This window comes from Panthera tigris, chromosome A2, assembly GCF_018350195.1.
Source record: "Panthera tigris isolate Pti1 chromosome A2, P.tigris_Pti1_mat1.1, whole genome shotgun sequence".
Lineage (NCBI taxonomy): Eukaryota > Metazoa > Chordata > Mammalia > Carnivora > Felidae > Panthera > Panthera tigris.
Window position 1 is genome coordinate 62,657,482 of NC_056661.1, and position 21,461 is coordinate 62,678,942.

At 55.0% G+C, this 21,461-nt stretch overlaps 1 protein-coding gene across 1 annotated transcript in view; it reads right to left on the reverse strand.

Moving 5' to 3' along the window:
* Nucleotides 1-21,461, reverse strand: part of PKD1L1 (polycystin 1 like 1, transient receptor potential channel interacting) — a 115,854-nt gene that overhangs the window by 45,026 nt on the left and 49,367 nt on the right. Inside the window, 12 exon segments of the mRNA XM_042963126.1 lie at nucleotides 732-974; nucleotides 1,813-2,025; nucleotides 6,827-6,883; nucleotides 7,608-7,803; nucleotides 9,858-9,969; nucleotides 12,876-12,996; nucleotides 14,084-14,226; nucleotides 16,330-16,407; nucleotides 17,524-17,700; nucleotides 19,175-19,240; nucleotides 19,453-19,788; nucleotides 21,014-21,174. Coding sequence (XP_042819060.1) covers nucleotides 732-974; nucleotides 1,813-2,025; nucleotides 6,827-6,883; nucleotides 7,608-7,803; nucleotides 9,858-9,969; nucleotides 12,876-12,996; nucleotides 14,084-14,226; nucleotides 16,330-16,407; nucleotides 17,524-17,700; nucleotides 19,175-19,240; nucleotides 19,453-19,788; nucleotides 21,014-21,174 — 1,903 coding nt within the window.

Below are 21,461 nucleotides of genomic sequence, written 5' to 3' on the forward strand. Positions count from 1 at the left end.
AAAAAAAAAAAAGAATGATTTTCACATGCTGACTAGCCATTTCTATTTCCCTAAGAAAATAACAACAGGTCGATGTTTTCTCAGATGAGCATTTTTCACCAAGATAAGCTGTACGTCATTCAGTCGTCAGACATTTACTGGGTACCTGAGCCAAGTGGGGGGTGTGGAACACACAGAGGACGCCGACTCTGCCCTCCCAGCTCCTGTGACAATGGGGTTCTGTAGGTGGTTTCCGGGCGCAGGAGGTGAAGCAGGGGCTCCCAGAATCGCCAAGAGTTGGCCCCACCTTCCCCGACCTCCCCATTCTCACACCCTGCTCTGACTCTGGTCCCCTCTTCTGCCGAATCCCCCAAGAACCCAGCGGCCACGCTTGCTGGTTCAGCCTCGAGGGGCCAGTGAGGTAAGTGTGGAAGACAAGAGGTACAGGCTAGTGGGCCCAAGGCAGCCCCGTCTCAAGTCTCACGGAGTTACATTCTTCCTCTGATTTGCAGAAACAGGTAAAACGGCCCCTTAGGCAATACTGAGTGGGCCCAGGTCCCAGGATCCCAGGGAGACCTAGTTTTGCTAAAAGCTTCTTCCGAGAAAACTAGAGCCAACCGCACATTGTAAGCGGCCCCGCTCTTGGACCTGAGCGAAACGTGCCACGCTGACCCCTCTCTTCATCATCAAAGCATAACCACTGCACGGCGGAGGTGCTCACTGGAAGGGATGGGTCACCCGCCGTATGGTACCTGGCCGGGAGCTCGTCGCCCCGGATATGGGTTCTTCTTGAAGAGCATGAGCTGGCTAATGTAACACGGGCTTTGCATCCCCGCCGCCGCAGGCCTCTGTCCGGCCAGGCCGCCGGGTAAATGCATGCGCACGGGGCCCAGGCTCTGCATGGCGCCCTGACGGTCGTGATGAAGAAGCGTGCAGAACTCCATCTGCCCAGTGCTGATGCAGAGCTGACGCTCCTTGGCTGCAGAGAGACTGTCCTGGAACAGCAGAGAGTCAAACGCTCACAGCACAAATGAGTACGCGGTCTCGAATCCAGAAGCAGGGGGGAGACAAAGTCATGAAAAGGTAGCTCATCTCAAGGTAGTTTGGACTAGCTGGTGATACGGGGATGTAAACACCAAATACCAGTAGCACACAACCTGTTTTCTTTGGTTTTGGGCCCTGTGCCTGGAACATTTTATTCACTTTGCGACAACCGCTATCCTTCTATTTGTTTTGCAACAACCGCTATCCTTCCGGTTTCTCAGCCCATCCAGAAGGAACCTCAATACTGCGTGGTCTTGCTGTGTAGATGGGAGTGCGTGCCTTGGGGTTTAGTGCAGGGTGGGTGTGAGGTGAGCAGCTCGTGTTTCTAAATGCGTAATTGCTAATCAGTTGCTATGAGGGGAGCATCTGTGTATTTCTGATTTCCCAAGTATCGGTTAAACCAGTAGGTCTGGACAGGAGGGAGGTAGTTATGTATCAGAGGGCTGCTTTTCACATTAACGCACATTAGAAATCATTTGTATTACTTCACTTTGCTCCTCAAGAAGCAGAAAGTGTGCTCAGAAATGCCGTCTCTAAGTCAGGCACCGCTCCAGACACCCCAAAAGGGACTCTACCAAAACACGGAAGGATGGAACGGAAGCAAAGTTTCATCGTGAACGTTACAGCGTTCACACGAAACACTCGAAATTCAAACCAAAAATCTCCAAAGGCGCCCACGACCACCCAGAACAAGCCACACAGAACTTCAGGAACCAGTTATGGTCTCGGTGTCTAGAAGCAGCCACGAGAGGGGATGGCTGTTACCAATGAAGATGAAGTCTGACTTACCAACAAGAGGGCCGAGATGACCTTAATGCCCTCTTCTTGGAGGAAGCCCACGTTCCTCGGGGTCTCCTGGTCGGACACTTCCCAAATGGCAGACACCAGCAGTATGAGCTCCAGCATCGTGCCCTTGGCCACCGCGGGCCTCCCCGAGAGCAGGCTCTGAGCCAGGAGCGCCTGGGTGGACTTCAGGACGAGAGCTGCACTCGTAAAGCTTACCTGCGGGAGAAGCAAAGGCGTAACCAGTCTCCCTGCACCTGTCTCCTCCATCACTCCTGGAAACAGCAAATGCAGCACCACAGCTCCAGATGGTGGGGTTCGAGCCCGGGTTCTGCCTAGTGGAAGACTGGCCAAATTCAGAGGTGCCAATTTCCTCTCTGGTCTTCGGTTTCCTGACCCATGAAACGACCAGAGAAAATAAGGGTCTCTAATAACCGTTATGCAAAGACGCTGCTGGGTCTGAACCCAGCGACCCTCTTATGGTTCCCCAAGCATCAACGTCTTGCCCTGCAGTGTCCTTTCCCTGCGTCTGCTGGCAAAATCCTACTTTACTCTCTTTTTTCCTAAACTCCTAATAGGGACCATTTTCAAACATACACGAAAACAGAATAACCCAGCTGTGATTATTACTCATCGACAAGAGATTTTCTCCCTCTCCTTTGGTTTCTAAGAAGATATTTAAAAACAAATTGCATGGTTTCTACTGTTTCCATGCACGAACACGTCAGTGTGTACGGCTGACATGAGAACTCTTTCTGAAGACGTGCCCACGACACCATTACTGCACCGGACAGGATTAATCATGATTCTTTCCCATGTATCTTTTAAAACCAACGTCAAGTGTCCACCAGGCAAAGTACTCTGCATCACTGCCCGTGTTTCTGGAGCTCCCTGTGCCCCTCCTCCTTACAGGACCTGGCATATTTACCAAAGCGTGTCTGTTTCCGCATTTAGCGCCTGTCATGGGTGCCCCAAAGACAGCACTGAATGTGTCCCTCCTTTGTGCCCTGGCAGCTCCCGGCAATTGCCAAGTAAATGGGTATCGATGAAACGAAAATAAGATTCTACTTTCCGACAGCCATGCTTGTTTAGCCAGAACGTGGCTTGGAAACACTTCCTGACATCAAACTCTTTCACCAGCAATGAGATGAAACTCGCCTGGAAACACCCTGAAACTGCTATTACAGGCACCACACACAAAGTAACTTCTCAGAATTGAAATAATAAGTTCTTATTTCAAGTAAAACAAATGCCTTCAAAGAACACATTATGCCCACTTTTCACACTGGCCATTTTTTTAGTTTATTTTATTTATTTATTTATTTATTTATTTATTTATTTATTTATTATTTTTTAAAAATTTTTTTTAATGTTTTTTATTTATTTTTGAGACAGAGAGAGACAGAGCATGAACCGGGGAGGGGCAGAGAGAGAGGGAGACACAGAATCGGAAGCAGGCTCCAGGCTCTGAGCCATCAGCCCAGAGCCCGACGTGGGGCTCGAGCTCATGGAGTGCGAGATCGTGACCTGAGCCGAAGTCGGACGCTCAACCGACTGAGCCACCCAGGCACCCCTAGTTTATTTTATTTTGAGAGAGAGAGGGAGAGAGAGAAAGAGCTGGGGAGGGACAGACAGAGAGGGAGGGAGAGAATGAGCAGGGGAGGGGCAGAGAGAGAGAGAATCCCAAGCTGGCTCTGCACTGTCACCACAGGGCCCGACGCGGGGCTCAAACTCATGAACTGTGAGATCATGACCTGAGATGCAACCAAGAGTCAGACGCTTAACCGACTGAGCCCCCAGGTGCCCCAACACTGGCTACTTTTTAATCAAAACTATTGGAAATGGTTTCTGCAAATGACAACCCTGCTAAGGTCTGCCCACACTGAGGCCAGGACCGTGACAGACCCCGGGGTGCGCAGACAGGGGAGCGGGACCTATGCAGATGTCTTCGGCTTCCACCAAGTCATCCCCCTGGCCCAGGGGAGTAATTCCATTCCCAGGTGCCCAGAGCCCAGGAGCAGCCCTGTGACGGGTCCTCTCAGGGGGATGTGATGGGGTGCGGGATGGCACTTATGGGCAACATCCTTGATGAGTGGTGCCCCTTCTCTCTGCCTCTCTCCAGCCTGGGAAGCCTCAGGGGCACAGGCTGACAGGACCCAGGGTGCCCGCGTCACCCTGGGAAGCCCACCCGCTGACACCTGTGCATGCGCGCATGACGGGGACAGGCTGCTGACATGCCGGGGATGGTCTGCTACTTGTCCCAAGCCAGTGTGAGATCCTAGCAGGCTAAGTTGCCTGGAGGTCAAAGACAGGCGTGCAGAAAGTGATCACCAGTCAGAAGTGCTAAAGTGCCCTAACGCGGTCACTTACAGACTTGTCCAGAACGAGTGAGCTCTGCCTGCAGGGGCCCTGGAGAGCCCACCGAGAACGCACCACCTGAACCTAGCTTTGGGGGAGAAAACGGTATCTTCCCCGGGAAGAGGGGCAGAAACGTTCCAGGCTGAGGGAGAACATACAGGTTCAGGAGTGCAAGGAATATTTGGTGACAGGAACGTGGCGGGTGGCCATGGAAGGTGCGAGAGGAAGTGCAGAGGACACAGAGCAAGTGAAGCCCAGGTGTGAGATGCGGGAGAACGGACTCTGTCCTCAAGGTGCCAGGAAGCCACCAATGCCTTAAAGGCAGAGAGAGTCACTGACTAAAGTGTCTTCTCTGAGGTCTGCTCTGGGCAGTTGTGGGGATGTGTCCCTGCTGGGGGCCAGCTTTCCTCCCCAGGTCACTGACAGGGAGCAATTCAAGGTGATGCGGACAAGGATTGGGCAGGAGGGAGGGAACAAGGTGACAGTCATCCACGTCCTCACTCAGTCCCTCGTTCCTGCCACACCTGTGTCATGGGCTGGGCTGGTGTCACAGCCCTGGTTATATGGGTGCAGAGGAGTGAAAGGAGCTTATGTTCATGAGGGAATGTTCTGGAGGCAGTGGGCACAGTTGGAGAAGCAGGGAGCACAGTAGGGGAGATAGGGAGCATATCGGCAGAGGTAGGGAGCACAAATCGAGGGGCAGGAGCACAGCTAGAGGGGCAGGGAGCACATTTGGAGGGGCAGGAGCACAACTGGAGGCACAGGGAGCACAGCTGGAGGGGCAGGAGCACACCCGGAGGGGCAGGGAGCACATCTGGAGGGGCAGGGAGCACAACACAAGCAAGGAGAACAGTTGGAAAGGCAGGAGCACAACTGGAGGTGCAGGGAGCACAGCTGGAGGGGCAGGGAGCACGGCTGGAGGGGCAGGGAGAACAGTTGGAGGAGCAGGGAGCAGTCGGAGGGGCAGGGAGCAGTTGGAGGGGCAGGGAGCGTTGGACGGGCAGGAGCACAGCGGGAGAGGCAGAGAGCACAGCTGGGAGCACAGCTGGAGGGGCAGAAGCACAGCTGGAGGGACAGGGAGGATAGCTGGAGGGGCAGAGAGCATAACTGGAGGGGCAGGGAGCAGTTGGAGGGGCAGGAGAACAGCGGGAGAGGCAGGGAGCACAGCTGGGAGCACAACTAGAGGGGCAGGAGCACAGCTGGAGGGGCAGGGAGGATAGCTGGAGGGGCAGGGAGCAGTTGGAGGGGCAGGGAGCAGTTGGAGGGCAGGAGCAAAGTGGGAGAGGCAGGGAGCACAGTGGGAGAGGCAGGGAGCACAGTGGGAGAGGCAGGGACCACAGCTGGAGAGTCAGGAAGCAAAACTGGAGGGGCAAGAGTACAGCTGGAGGGGCAGGAGCACAGCTGGAGGGGCAGGAGCACAGTTGGAGGGGCAGGAAGCAGTTGCAAGGGCAGGAGCACACCTGGAGGCACAGGGAGCACAGCTGGAGGGGCAGAGAGCAGTTGGAGGGGCAGGGAGCACAGCTGGAGGCGTGGGAGCACAGCTGGAGATGCAGGGAGCATAGATGGAGAGGCAGGGAGCACAGCTGGTGGTGAAGGGAGCACAGCTGGAGGTGCAGGGAGCACAGTTGGAGGGGCAGGGAGCACAGCTGGAGGGGCAGGGAGCAGTTGGAGGGGCAAGGAGCAGTTGGAGATGCAGGGAGCACAGACGGAGGGGCAGGGAGCAGAGTCAGGGGTTACATAGAGGAGTTTCTGGGCAGGACAGGGGTGGAGACCATCAGTTCAGCAACATCACTTGCCTTTAATCGAAAAGGCCGTGATGAGATCCTTGTGCACCCGCCAGGCAACGGAGAAGGGAGGCGCCCACAGTGGTCACAGGCAAAGAGGCTATGCCCAGAGGGGTCCCTTGCGGGGCAGACCAGGCAGCACAGGAGTCTGCAGGTACTGGGTCAGGAGCAGGCTCTGTGGTGAGGTGGGGCAGGCAGCCAGATCCCGACAGCTTACCTGTGTGTGAGTCATGGCGGGCTGAGCCCCCCTTCTGCAGGTTCTGCTCTGAAGAGGGGCCACCACCTGTAACCACACAGGGGCCCGCACGATGCCGGGGGCAGCAGTCACACTGCTACAAGGGAGCGATGAGGCGGCCCGGATGGGACTGAGCACAAGTAGGGGGTGAGCCCTCCTGGCTGTGGGGCATCCCTGCCAGGGCAAGGGGGGGCCCTGGAAGACAGGCTGGGCTGCAGCTCTCTCTGAGGGCTGGTGAAGACGACCTCGGTGGGGTCTCCTCTCCCCTCCCAGCAAGCAGGCAGTGAGAACATTGGGGAATGGGGGCAGTGGGGCCAGAGATGCGAGGAGAAAGAAGGCGTGGACTGGAGAACCCAGCACCCAGATCACTAGCAGAGAGCGACCCCCTTAACCAGAAGTATGTGTAGTACGGACGACACCGTCGTAATGCGTCTCTACTTTGGGTCGTCAAACTTCTGTATTAGGGAGACCTTCCTGCCCCGTGCTCTGGGATGCGCCGTGCTATTCAGGTGAATTTGCGAGAGAAGTCCCGTTTCTAATTCAAGGGTCAAACCCTATACTGTATGTTCTTCGAGAACGGACGGAGATCCTCCCAGTTAGGCACAAAAGCAGGAAAATATACTTGGCAAGAAACAGCACTCACCTTGTGAGGGAAGCGCAGGAGGTCCCTGAACAGGAGAACAGAATCAAGCATTTCCTCCTGACCCGGAGAAACAAGCAAGCACAAGAAGGAGGCAAAAGGGAAGGTTACTTATGCAATTTAAAGTCAAACGGTTCACCGTGTGCTCCTTCCTGCAGCCGGAGCGGATTCCGGGGCTCTGAGGCGAGGGACCGCGGAGGGACCCAGGGTCCCCTTGACCTGAGTTTCCCAGGGGGAGCAGGGTGTCTGCCTCCCCCAGCCCACCTGGAGTGTGACCGGAGGGGAAGGAGAGGGAGGGCAGAGCTCAGGGAAACTTGGGACAAGGGGGAGAGAGTCCTGGAGGAAGGAACAGCACCAGTTCAGGAAGGATCAACACTACAATGACACATGTTCTAAGATGCCAGCATTCTCTAGTGGCAATCAGGGACAGCAGGTGCAGACGGGCAGTGACCAAGGGCAGTGACATTTGAACACATGCCCATTTCCTTAGAAGCTGCACATAATCATACACGTAACTCCGGCATGTCACTGACAAGACAGAGTCAGATGGGTCACATCACAGTGACCTGCAGTGGTAACCACCTTGCACGGCCTCTCTTGTGAACCGACAGCATTTGTTTGTGGAAGAATGAGCACACGTGACAGAGGCCACAGCCTCGTGGCCAAGCCACACCCTCCTGGTCCTCTTTCTTGACTGCTTTAGTAAGGCCGCTTGCTGGTGAGTCAGGCCCTGCTACCCGATGCCCACGCACAGGTACCGAGCGTGCCCTGCCCCTGATGGTACCTGATCTGTGGAAGGCAGTCTGCATGCGGAAGAAATCAGCGCATCCTGTATTCGTGACCACTGGCCGCACGGGGGACTTCTGTCCTCCGCAGCCCAGCGACTCAGGATCCTGGCGATCATGGTGATGTAGTTTCTGATTTCTACATAACTGCCCATCAGCTGGAGGGTGGACAGGTGTTTCAGGCTGGAATTATATCTGAAGGAAATTGGGGAGTTATCAGGATTGCTCCGACATGCTGGGAACCTCTTTGGCCTGCCTACCGAGACAGGGGTACTTGTGATAGAAATCTTCTTGGGCAGGTGAGGAGGTCGGGGCAGACAGAGAATGGCTCAGAGGAGAGATGGTCTGTGCAAGAGAAACTAAAGAGACCCAGTGAGGCAGCACATCAGAATTGCACAAAACCCTTGATCTCTGGCAAACAGAATGACAGAGATGCATCATGGCAAACAAGGGGGTACGGTGCGGGGCTGGACGCAGACGGCAGTGTGGCTACAGCAGGCTGAAGGTCTGCACACATCCTCACAGTGGAGCTGGAAGACAGCACCCACAATCACAGCGCTGTGCACACTCTGACCAGACGGTATGTCCTTATGCCGGACTTCGCACCATGGCTAAGAGGGGTCTGTGCCCGGGGCGCAAGAGTAACTTGAGTATGGGAATCAGTCAAGGTAATATACCATGGTAACAGATGGATGGACAAAACCCACTTAATCCTCTCGATGGATCTAGCAAAACACAGACAAAATCCAACACCCTGTCATGAAAAAAAAATACCCCAAATCTAGGAATACAAAGGAACTTCTTGGACCTGAAAAAAACACAACTCCAGGGACCTATAGCTAAGGTCACGCTAAATGTTCGGGAATGTTTCCTCGCCACGGTCGGAAGCAAGACCGGGATTTCCACACTTGCCACTTCTACTCATCACTGAACTGGAAGAGTCTAGCCAATGCAGTTAAGCCAGAAGTAAGAAATTATCCAGATTGGAAAGCAGGAAAACTCTATTTGCAGATAGCATGCTCTTTTATGTGGAAAAACCCAAAGAATGCGTTCAAAAACTGTTAGAACAGACACACGAGTTTAGCAAGGCTGTGGGACACAATTGTATCTCTATACACTAGCAATTAAAATCCAAAATAAGAGAACAAGAAAACAACTTGATTTACAATAGCATGAAAAAGAATGAAATTCTTGTAACTAAATTTGACAAAAACATTCAATACTTATACACCGGAAACTATACAATGTTGTTGAAAGAAATGAAAATCTAAGTAAAGGGAAAACTCTGCTCATACATCAGAAGACTTCATATTCTCAAAACGATGATATTCAAAATGACTCAATGCAATCCCTATAAAAATTCCAGGTGGCTTTTTGCAGAGATTAACAATAACCAGGAGATCCAGGATAACCAAAAAAATGTGGAAAAAGAACAAAGTTAGTTGATTCATGCTTCCCGATTTCAAAATTCACTGCAAAGCTACAGTGGTTAAGACAGTGTGGCAGTGCCATGAAATCAGACATAGAGATGAACAGAGCATTAATTGAGACTCCATAGCATTTACAGTCAATTGATTTTTGACAAAAGGACTAAGACAATTTAATGAGTAAGACTGACCTTTTCAACACACAGCACTAGAAGGACTAGACATCCCTGTGTGCAAAAGTGAACCTGGAGCCTTACCTCACACCACATACACAAGTTAGCTCAAAGAGGATCAGAATGCTCAGGGTAAGAGAGAAAACTAGAAATCTCCTGGAAGAAAAACACTGGAGTAAATCCTACAGATATACCAAAGGCACAAGCGATAAAAGAGAAAAATTAGGATGTTGAACTTCATCAAAATTAAACACTTTTATGTTTTTTTTAAAGGGTTGTTTATATAGTTTAAGGGGGGAGGGGCAGAGAGAGAGAGAGAGAGAGAGAGAGGGAATCCTAAGCAGGCTCCGTGCTGTCAGTGCAGAGCCCGATGCTGGGATCGATCTCACAAACTGTAAGATCATGACCTGAGTTGGAATCAAGAGTCCGATGCTAAACCCACTGAGCCCCCCAGGCACCCCGGGACTGTGTTCTGTATATGGGTGAATGAGTGGCACACAGATGATGTCTCAGTACAATGATTTCTTTTGCTCATCCTGACAAGATGGGACCCCAGGAGCCACCGTTTACTCCAACCGTGACCGACCAGGGGAGACCCGGCCCCGAGGAAACACAGGCACATGCCGGGGTCTCTGTGCCGCTTACTCACATGTCCTCATCCAGGCAGAGACCCCCGTGGAGACGCGGCAGCACAGTCACCGCCACGGCACACGGCTGTACTCGGGAGCCCGAGCCATCTGTGATCTCGGTGGACAGCATGACTGGAAGGGAACGTAACAGAGGAAACCAACACCTCAGGACCCATACTGTCTACTGCCAGCCATCACCAGAACGGTGATGACACCGTGCATCACAACAGAGCGAGGCGTGAACGCTGAGTGTGGCTGCCCCATCCTAGGGGGGAGGTCTGGCATTCCAAGGTAAAATGCCCCACAGCAGTATGGGACACTAAGCACCAGAGAGCTGGGGACATGGGTGCAGTCACAGAAGCGACAGCCACGGGCCACAGGAGCCAGGAGGCGGTTTGCTCACTCTCACGCCCTCGGCACTCACTCGTCTGACCTGCAGGCCCTGGGAGCCGGCAGCTCAAGGCCACCGGCAAACGGGACCGGTCCCACCTGGGAGCACTGGGCCAGGTGGAAGCTGGAGCTGTGGGAAGCCCAGAGGATGAAAGCCACAGTCCGCAATGGAGGATCAGGTGTTGGGGTAACATTTTAAGCCACTCCTAAGTCATGTACAGAGACACGGAAAGTCTGGAGAAAGGCAAAGGAAGTCTGTGTGAAGTCACGGGAGCGTGGTCAGAAATGCCTTTTCTGGGGCGTCAGAAACTCCGTCCTGTGGTGCAGGCCTAGGGTCTGGAGTGTGGATGACACTCAACATGAAAGCCACGGGGCCGGCCACAGGAGTCACGCAAAAGAGCAGAACAGAGGCATGCCATGGGCTTTCATAAAAGCATCTCAACCCAAAACACGGGGCCCAGGATTTGGGACTTAATTTTGAGGGTTGTGGTCCCTGGACCCTTGGCCGCCCCATCACCCCTACAAGCGAATTCTGGGCTCCCCCTGTCCTAGGACTCTGAGCCCGTGGATACAGGGAGGCCCCATGTCAGCTGCAAGAGAGCCAGTTTAACAAGAACTACAGGGACCCCACTGCAGGTGACATGGCCCTCCTGCTGAAGCAGGGGACGCAGGCAAGGCAGCAGGAGCCGGCAGAGTTCAGGTGGACCCCACCCCGACCCCTGCAGCTGTGGAACCTTCAGTTCAGAGATGGAATGGGCTGGGATTAAGGGTCTGCTGCACTGTATTCAGTCTGCCTGCGTTCCCCCTCGTAGGAATCTTCAAGTCAGGTCCTCGAAGGAACAGATCATCCCCGTGTCGACAACTGTAACTCCTGTGGGGTCTTTGGAATGACCTGGGTGATGTCACTCACCCTGACATTGCTCAGTGACTGTGGCCTGAAATATGGGTCTACAAATTCATCCCACATGGGGGCACCTGGGGGGCTCAGTCGGTTGAGCGTCAGACTTCGGCTCAGGTCATGATCTCGCAGTTCATGGGTTTGAGTCCTGTGTCAGGCTGTGTGCTGACAGCTCAGAGCCTGGAGCCTGCTTCGGATCCTGTGTGTCTGTCTCTCTCTGCCTCTCCCCTCTACTGCTCATGCTCTGTCTTTCAAAAATAAATAAACATTAAAAAAGCAAAACAAAAATCCATCCAACACGGAGCTGAGGCCCTGCCCTGATGTCCTAGGTGGGCATGTGCACAGCCCTGTGGTCTGCACACCCCTGCAGACGGGGTCCCAGGGTCCTGTGGGCAGGAGTCTGGAGTGAGGCACTGCCCGGTCTGAATCAAAGCACAGGGCTTCGTGCCCAACACCAGGAAGCAGGGGAGCCTGCCGGGCGAGCATCCGTTTGGAGGAAACTTTCCAGGAGACAGAAGGTGCATGTGGTTTCATTCTAGAAGAAGTGAGGCAGACCCTGAAACCACCTGCAGCCATCACCGTGCTCATCAGGACACATGGCAGACGTGCCCATCCGAGTGGATCGGTGTCCAGCTCAGAAGGCCTTTGCTCAGTGTCACCCACCTACAGCCAGGAGAAGGTGCACGTGTGTCTAACTGGGGGTCAGGGAGGCTTTCCCGAACTAGAAAGCTTTCTGGCTGGGGTTCGGGGAGAGAGGAGGTTTAAGCAAACCAGGTGGATAAACCAGTTGCAGACGTCAGGCTGAAATACTCTCAGGTGGCCAGGTCAAAGAAACTTCTAGATGGGTGACTCTCAAACTTGCCTGCACGTCAGAATCATCCAGAAGGCTAAAAAACACCCTGTCAGCCTGCGAGATTGACGTAACGGGCACAGTCCCGCAGATGGGGCCGCTTTCCTCAGTGGTGGGGTATCTAACACGCGCAGTGGAGGGAGGCCACTGGGGCGGGCTGAGAATGGGGCAGCCTGCCAGCACGGGGGTCGGGGAAGCTGCCAGCACCGTGGAGCTCTTTTTGCTCTGGGAACAACACATACTCAACTCTACATTCCCTTACCCCCGTGTTTTCTTTGCGGCGGGAGCCCCTCGATTGGGTTCTGTCTACAACCAACGCAGGATTCACCAGAGACCGCATGTTTCGCCAGTAAACAAGGGGCAGCTTGGTCTGAAAGGTTTAATCCATACTCACAAGATGTTCCCTGGCACCTTAGCATTTACACTATATCTCAGCTGTAATTTTAAAAGAGATTTATTTATAGTATCGCTAATGTCTCTGCACTAGAAAGTAGGTAATCCACCTCATCTAAAAAGCATGACACTTTTCCAGATGAATAAATAAGAACTTATTTTCTAAATTAAAAAAAAAATTTTAACATTTATATATTTTTGAGACAGAGACAGAGACATAGCACGAGCAGGGGTGAGCAGAGAGAGAGGAAGACACAGAATCCGAAGCAGGCTCCAGGCTCCGAGCTGTCAGCACAGAGCCCGACACGGGGCTCAAACCCATGAAACTTGAGATCATGACCTGAGCCGAAGTTGGGCGCTCAACCGACTGAGCCACCCAGGTGCCCCGAGAACTTATTTTCTAGATGCATAGTTTTAACATTTTGTAGTTTGGGGAAACCAGGGGGAAGGTTTAGGACCGTAAGCAAACACAGCCAGCAACCCACATCCACGGCCTGACTGACTTACCTTTATAGTCATCCAAGGGCTCGCCCGCGGGCAGAGCAAAGTAGTACTGGGTGTCTGTCCCGCGGTACAAAGTGTGTCTGGACCCGTTTCCTATCCGGTAACTGAATTTGTAATGGAAGTCCTAGGATCCATTCCACGGAGAACAAAAAACAGTGTGTAGGTGAACAAACTGAATCACGTCCCCAGGAAGTACATACCCCTGCCTCCTTCACTCCACCCGAGGGCACTGTTTATACACAGGCTGGGGGCAGATACTAACTTTGTGTCCCCCTGAATGCACACATGTGCGTGGGGTGACCTCCCACCTGCGGGGTCCCTCTCCCAGAGCTGAGAGGACCCCACACACTGGCTGTGCCTGTCACTCAGGGTCGTGTGCTCTCTTGGCCTGGGGTCTCCCAAAAGTCACAGAGGCACATGTGGTCTGGGCCTCCTCGGGCTGAAGGGGACACAGCAGACAGGAGATGGGGGGGCTCGGGCAATTTGTTCTTGGTGTCAGAACAGGGCATTTGGACAAACAGAGAGAGAGAGAGAGAGAGAGAGAGAGAGAGAGAGAGAGAGGCAAAGCAAGAAACAGACTCTTAACTACAGAGAACACACTGATGGTCACCAGAGGAGAGTGGGGGAAGGATGAGGGTTAAGGATGCATTTGTGATGAGCATTGAGTGTTGTAGAGAGATGTTGAATCAGGGGCACCTGGGTGGTTCAGTCGGTTAAGCGTCTAACTCTTGATTTCGGCTCAGGTCGTGATCTCACGGTTCATGGGTTGGAGCCCCGCATCGGGCTCTGTGTTGACACTGCAGAGCCTGCTTGGGATTCTCTCTCCCTCTCTCTCTGCCCCTCCTCCGCTTATTCTCTCTCTCTCCCAAAATAAATAAACTTAAAAAAAAATGTTGAATCAATATATGGTACACCTGAAACTAACTTTGCATGTTGACCATACTGGAACTGATATAAAAACTTAACTAAAAAAACAACCCAGGGCATTTGCCTGGGCCCCAAGGGAGGCCAGGATCCGACCCTCCAGGGACACAGGCGGTGGGTTCTGAAGGAAGGGGCAGGGTGGGGGAAGGAACGGGTGGTGTCTCCCTGAGCGGGTGGAGGGCACAGCCACGGCACTCCCGCCCCCAGACCCCAGGGTTAACGTCCCGCAGCATCTCCCCGGAGAGCCACCTCTGCCTCTGGGACACACTTGGGGCAGCCGCGCGTACCGGTCTCCCTGACATGCAGAAGATGCTGAAGACGGTGTGTGCCTCGAGGCCACGATGTGGCTGCACTTGACAGGTCACGGCCCACGGAGCTGGCCTGAGCGTCACATAAAGCTGAGCTCGCCCCAGGAAGCCGTGCTTGGAGGCTGTGGAGGAGAGCGTGACAGAGAACTACAGTTGCACGAATGCCCGGTCCCAGTGGGACACTGTGTGGCTGCCACCGTGTGATCCCCAGACAGCGGCATCGGCGTCGCCTGGGAACTTGCTAGAGATTCGGATTGGGTCAGAGCCCGAGTGGGGGGACCCGGTGGCAGGGGACTGCGACATGCGCGGGAGGGGGGGACCCTGCACGCGGCACCTGTCATGTGACACGTCCACAGGCACTCAAAGTGCAGGCAGCCACACCCAGGCCCGGGGTCGGGAGGCACACGCAGATCATGCAGATGGAAATCAAAGTCTTGAGCACAGACACTAAAGGACTCGGGGCTCCCCCTCACCGCAGCCTCGCCTCCCCCCACCCGGGTCCTCTCGAAGTCTCATCCACAAACAGTTACGTGTGGCTCACTTGAATTTAGCACCAATGCCATTTTTTATGGCTTCTGTCAACTGCATTCATATCTAAATACAGAGTTCAAACTCCCCAGGGAAACACACATAGTCCGATATGCACAACCATGGTTCCCCAAGCATCAAACATTTTATTTCCCATTTGCTACCATGACTGATGATTAATCATTAATCGTTCCATGTTTGTTCCCATGACGCGATTTTGTTTTGTTTTTCCACTTCTGATGTCTTTTTCTTGAGGTACAACATCTAAGAATGAGATGTATAAACCATCATCCTAACAGCAGGTGCCGCACTGGAGATAACCTCGTTTACCATCCTGCTCCAGGGTCACATGGACCGTGGAAGTCAGCTGGGGGCCACGGCCCGGCCTGGTGTGGGCGGGAGCCCAGGGGCCAGCGTGGCTGCCGGGGCGGCACAGCGAGGTGAGCCGGGACGAGCCGGGCCTCTTGCACAGAGGCCGAGTCTCTTCCCCCCAGAAGGAGTGTGACCCACCTGTGAAAATGGCCCTAAGGCTCATCATTTGGACAAATGTCAGCAGCAAAGGGAGGGAGAGCTAGCCAATGGTTGGCTCTGTGGTATTTGGGAAAACACAGGGAAATGCCTCTCTCGTACCAAACACAGGCACCTGGGGTTTAGTCTCTGAACGCCCATGGAAGGGGCGGGACGACCTTTGCAACGATGTCAACAGAAACAGGGGGAACGAGAATGAAGCCCAGGGACCCTGCCGGCCCTACCAAGGGGTCTCACAGGGAAGTCAGCCTCGTGCTGCACGCCCGGGAGAAAGGAAGCCAATGCAGAATACAACACTGGAAACGCACCAGGGTGTCCACAAGCCCAAAAGTGTGGGCACCGACCCAAACCCATCCATATGTGTAAACCATCAGAACCTCTGTGCTTCTTCTATGGAACTAAAGACCTCTAGGTGGCGCCTGGGAGGCTCAGTCGGTTGAGCCTCGGACTCTTGATCTCTGCTCAGGTTGGGATCTCACAGGTCGTGAACTTCCAGCTTGTGAGTTCGAGCCCCACATTGGGCTCTATGCTGACAGTGCTGGGCCTGCTTGGGATCCTCTCTCCCCCTCTCCCTCTGCTCCTCTCCCATTTGCGTGTGCTCTCTCTCTCTCTCAAAATAAATAAATTTCAAAAAAATACCCACAACAACTCTCTAGAAATGGGGCAGAATGTCCAAAAATGACCCCAAAGTCAGATGTCAGATTGAGTCACGGGAAGGCCAGAAGGGACACGGAACAGGACACGGGGTAAACATGTCATGTATTCAACAAACGGTGTCCACAGAACAACAGAAATGCTACCTCGTTGGGTTTTAAATATGTGGAGGAGTTATCGACCAATTTGCAGGGAAAGAACCAGCTAATGCACTTGTCTTGGACAAAATAAAATAAATACATATGTAGTTTTCTGTATGTGTGTGTGTGTGTTTTTAAGGCAAACACCTCAGCCTTTACTGTGACCTAAACACCCACCTGATCCCTTAAGGATCAGAAACACACACAAGGAGGCAACAATGAGCAGTGAGTGACTGTGGGGATGGAGGGAGGGTCAGGACACCCGGGACAAGAGCTCGGGAGACTCTGAAGTGGCTGAAATTTCCAGAAAAAACATGAATGTAATGAAACCCCTCATCATCCCCCCGACCGGGTCCAGCTGACAGCGTAACATACCCACAGAGGCTTGCAGGACGTAGGTTTTCCCAGGGCTCAGTGCGAATGGCTTGATTGTCACAGTCTGTCCCGTGATACCTGCAGAGAAGGGGCACATGGAAGCCATCACGGGAAAGCTCTGAAGACAGGGGAGCGGGCAGACGCCCTGCACCTCCATAGGCAGGGGTACAGCAGGCTCCTCCCTGCAATGCCCCCAGATGCTCGTCACCCGCCCTCTTTACGGAGCTGAAATCTCTCCTCCAGCATCCCCTGCCCGACAGCAGTGACCCTGAATGGGGGTGCTGGGGGTGGGCCCAGGGTCACACTAGGCTCCGAGGGAGAGACGACGCTGGTGAGAGCTCGCTCTGCACCGGTAGCATTAGGTCCAGTCTCCAAGCTGGCTAGTTTGCACATTCAGTCTGTCCACGAGGGGTGATGAAGAAATTTCAAAGCAGGGGAGCCTGGGGGGCTCCGTTGGTTAAGTGTCCGACTCCTGATTTCCACTCAGGTCATTCGTTCTCAGTTTGTGAGATGGAGTCCCATGTCTCTGCTGCCCTCCTCTCTCTCTCTGTCCCTCCCCTGTCCTCTCTGTCTCTCCAAAATAAATAAATAAATAAATAAATATTTAAAAAAGAAGATATTTCAAAGTGATTTTTGTATCTTGCAGGAACCCTGTGAACCATTTCTGAAACCTGGGTGTGACAGCTGTCCCCTGGGGACCGGGTCCCTTCCCTGGGGGGCAGGGGCTGACTCTGAAGGTGGGAGGGTCCCAAAATACAGGCTGGCGGTCTCCACAGGGAACCATGGCGGGGGGCAGGGGAGAGGGGAGGAGGCAGCCGTGTGACAACAGTGGGGTAGACGTGGCCCCAGGCTTCCCCACAAGAGGCCTCAAGCCAGCACCGAGTGGAGCCAGTGCGTCACGGAGCGGGGCCACCATGCCCACTCCGTGGGGTGATCATCCTCCCTGTGGAGGTCGTGGCCTCGGCCTGGCACAGGTTGTTCCATGTGCAGACAGGGCTCCTGGGGCTACAGAGGCCAAGTCTGCCCGTAAATGGGGCCCCGTCTGCCGTCCCCAGAGGGACACATACAAGGAGAAAAGGCTCAATGACCCCAAGTACTTCTGTGTGGAAAGGAAATGTGGCAGAAGAAACAGGCTGGCGAGCAAACCCTTCTGGACCAGCTGCCAATTCCCATTTGTGTAGACATGCGCCGTACCGGAGGCGGTGTAGCTGTGGAAGAGTGTGCGGCCCACCAGGGACTTGGGCCAGTCAACCATGAGAGGGGGCCCGGCAGCAGCTGTCGGGGGCAAGGGGCCCAGCAGGTTGTCCCCGTCACCACGGCCCCTGTCGGCACTGGAACTCGGATCTGATCCTGGGAGGCTGGGGTTGGGCCCTGGGAAGACAAGCCGACACGGTAAGGGACAGGCCATAATGACAGTCTGACGGCCTTCATCAGTACCCATTCTGCTGTGCGTCCTCCTGAATGACGTGGGTTCGTGCTGCAATGGCACTTTCTGTCCCTTCCACCCGCCTCTCGCGTTCAGCAGACCCTCTGCGCACCAGGCCGGGTGCTGGACTGGGGCAGAGCCGCTAACCAGAGCGACAGGGGCCCTGCTTCCTGGAGCTTCCCTGGCAGGTCAGGGCGCAGGAGGACCCTGCCCCCCTGCTCCCCTGCCCCCCTCAGTACTGTAAGGCCCTGAGGCAACGAGACAATGCAGGGCCTGGGAGGGAGGAATGGGAGGGAGGAGTCAGAGGAATGAGAGGGGCCCCTCCGAGAAGGGGCTGTCTTAGAGCTGCCGGGCCATGGTCCGAGAGGGCCCGGGTGGGCAAGGCACAGACAGGGACCGAGTAAACGTTGGAGATGTGGCTGGAGGGGGTGACAAAGGGGAAGGCAGGGAAATGAGGCAGAAAGTGCCAGGGCGCTCTGGTGGGAGGCCCAGCATGTGGCGGGAAGACATTGAGGACTGGTGGGGGGAGGAGGGGCTATGCTGTGGCCCTGAGAGGTCTCCAGCTGTGTCACACAGTGAATGAGGGCAGGCGGCAGGGATGGAGGAAAAGAAAGAGCAAGGGCTTCCGCGTGTCCAGGTGCCTGGGGTGGTGGGACACAGACACATCGTCCCCTGATCGTCCGGCCATCCTGCCCACAGTCACGTTGTCCCCTGACCGTCCGGACGTCCTGCCCACAGACACGTCCTCCAATGACCGTCCGGCCATCCTGCCCACAGACGACCAATCCTCCAGTGACTGTGCATCTCTCCACCTGAGAACATACTCACTGTGTGCCGGTGTGCCAGGCACTGTGATCATCTGGCACACGGGTTTGCACTTGCCAGGGAAGCTTCCCTGAAGAGCTAGACTAGAGCAGGACACACAAGGAGACAGCCGCGAGCACCTTGCGCACCTGCTTCAGGCGCAGTGAGGACTCTGCTGGGCTGTCACAGGAGCGGGGGTGATACAAGGTAAGAAGGTGGGACTGTCCCGGAGGAAGGGAACGGAGGCTGACCGGAAAGGAGGAAGCGCTCCAAGATGACAAGTGGGTAAGGCGCAAAGGGAGGTGTTTTTGGCAGATGACACTCTGGGGACTGAGGTGTGGGACAGGGGCGGTACCCCCCATGGGCCTAGGGCTTTTGGAAGCGCAGGGAGCCCGAAGAGAAGTAGGTGAGCTGGAAATAAGGATTTGGGGGAGACGGTGCCATGCAGAGGAATCTGGGCTTTTTCCTTCGTCTCTGGGAGCTCTTGGTGGTCGTGATGCCATGGGGCGGGGGCAATTCTCGATTTCAGAGGTTAGACCCGAGGGGACACAGGGACCCGAGGCGGGGGCACAGGGACCCAAGGAGCCCCAGAAAGAGGGAGAAGCACGGACTCACAGTCAGCGGGCTGTCTCCCTCTGGACAGCTCTGCTTCTTGGATATTGCCGTAATAGGCTTCAAAATCTACACGAGAGGAGAAAACCGTAACGTGTCATTTAAAGCCGTAAGACTCTCCTGAAATTAATACCCACCCTCCTGACGCAGCACGTGGGCCGCCCCAGTGTGTTTCTAGAGTCCACATCCTGTCCTTGCGGGTGTCACTGTGTCACCACCACAATGGAGGAGACAGTGGAGTCTGGGCCCGGCCCCGAATATGAGGGGACTGTGGCACTTACCAGAGGGGGAAGGGGACAGGCCCTGGGAGGGTGAACTTCCTCCAGGGGAGCTGGGTCCTGGAGAGCCCTGGTCCTGGGGAGTCACTCCCGGGGCTGCAGTGTCACCCGTGGTGGGAACCCAGTGTCGGCTGACCGTGGGCCCTGAGGAGGGTTTCCCCACGGCTGAAAGGCCGGGCTGGCCCCGGGTCTGTGGCAACGGCTCCTGTGAGAACGGCGCTCCCGTGGTGTGGCACTCCGGCCAGCTCGGCTCCGTGGACGGTGGACTGGACTCTGGTGGCCTGGAAACGGCCCCCAGTCCAGCAGAGCCTAGCAGCCCCACCGTCCTACAAAAGGGAACTTGAACAAACACGGGACAGTGTCAGAAATCTGGGGCAGAAAAGCTATGCGGTTCAAGGTTTACGTGCTGTTGTAACAGACCCAATGCAAATCTGAAAAGGACACGTATGAGAAAATTAGCGGAGCCTGGTTTTCACCGGAGGCAGGCAGTCCGGCTCCTGAGAAGCAGACGCATGGAAGCAGGCCACCAATTTGTCCACGTGTCCCCCTCGGGACCCCGCCTGGCACAGGTCGTCCACGCATGTTTGAGACAATGCGGCCACGTGGACTCTCTCCCGACCCTCGCTCACCTGTCAGCGTCTCGGGTCACAGTTCTAACAAGTGCTAGGATAATTTACGAGAAAGGACGAACGCCAAATAAAGAAACATTTCTGAAGACGTAAAAGACGACGTGTCACGGTGGCCAGCTTTTAAGTGCTGCCGTGACACAGCAAGATTCTGTGACAACAAAGACAAGGGATAATCCCCGGCTCTGCTGCAAGATCAACTACCGGGGTCTGTGACCCAGGTTCCTCTAGTGCGTTCCCCACGGGCTTTGCCTCAGAAACGGTCAACTATCTCGGGGTGTGGGAACGGCTCCGCTGTGAAGAAGTGCACATTGCCCGAGTCTCCATGTCCCTCCAGCTGTGAGGGCAGCCGGGCTCCGAGCTCCGTGTAGGGAAGCTGCGTGCGGCCCCACCAAACGGATCCAAAAGAAGTTAAGTGTGGGTCTCTGAGGGCTTGGCACAAGCTTCTGTCATAGGAACAGCCGCGCGCAGCTCAGAAATAAAAGCCCTTCTGTTTGCCATTCACCACCATCTCTCTGATCACGGACACCACTGGTGGGAACCCATGTCCCTCGTGGTTCAAACCCAGCGGCCACGGCACCCGCAGGCCACCTCCCACCCCAGAGTGGGCGTGTTCTCCCGGGATCCCACGTACCCTCACCACCATCCTGGCAGCGCCCGGACCCACCTTCCCCACCCAAGAGAGCCAGGTCTTGGAGAAGCCCCTCTGGGCACAGGGAGCAGAGCTGGGGCGAGACCTGGCCCCAAGGATGGCAGGACCTGGGAGGGACGGGGGCAAGGCATCCCCAAGGGCATAAAGGAGAGGGGCTGGGGGACACGGTCAGCGACAGGCAGGACCAGGGACGCCAGCCCAGACGAGGCAGAGTCTGCACGCCGTTAGAGATCTGTGAATCCCCACGTCCTGCCCCGCTTAACACACGAAGGGGCAGTGATCTCACCTTCCACACTAGTCCCTTCTGTTGCGTTGACCAGGAAGAGGTCCCAGGAGTAGGACAGCCGGGACACTTGGCCACAGACTTCGCACTCAGCCTGAAGACAAAGTTCCTCATTCCAGTTAACAAAGACGTCTCTAAAGTTGACCCAGGAGATGTGGACGAATCTGTGACGTGCAGACCAGGTTGGAGGTTTTAGGGAAAGGACTGGGTGCTTCTGTGGTCTTGTTCAGCCACGTTAAGAGGGTGTCTGTGTCACGGCCAACGGGACTGAGCACCTCCAGGGTGGCTGAGCCCTCACCCAGCTCCACCCACATGGGCCAGATCCCAGGAGGCAAACACACTGAGCTCAGAGAGGGTGTGCAATTCCTCCAGGTCACACAGCTCAGGACAGAGCCAGGACGGCACTCTGGCCACTCTCTCCGCAGGAGGGACGCCCCCTGAGTGTTCTCTT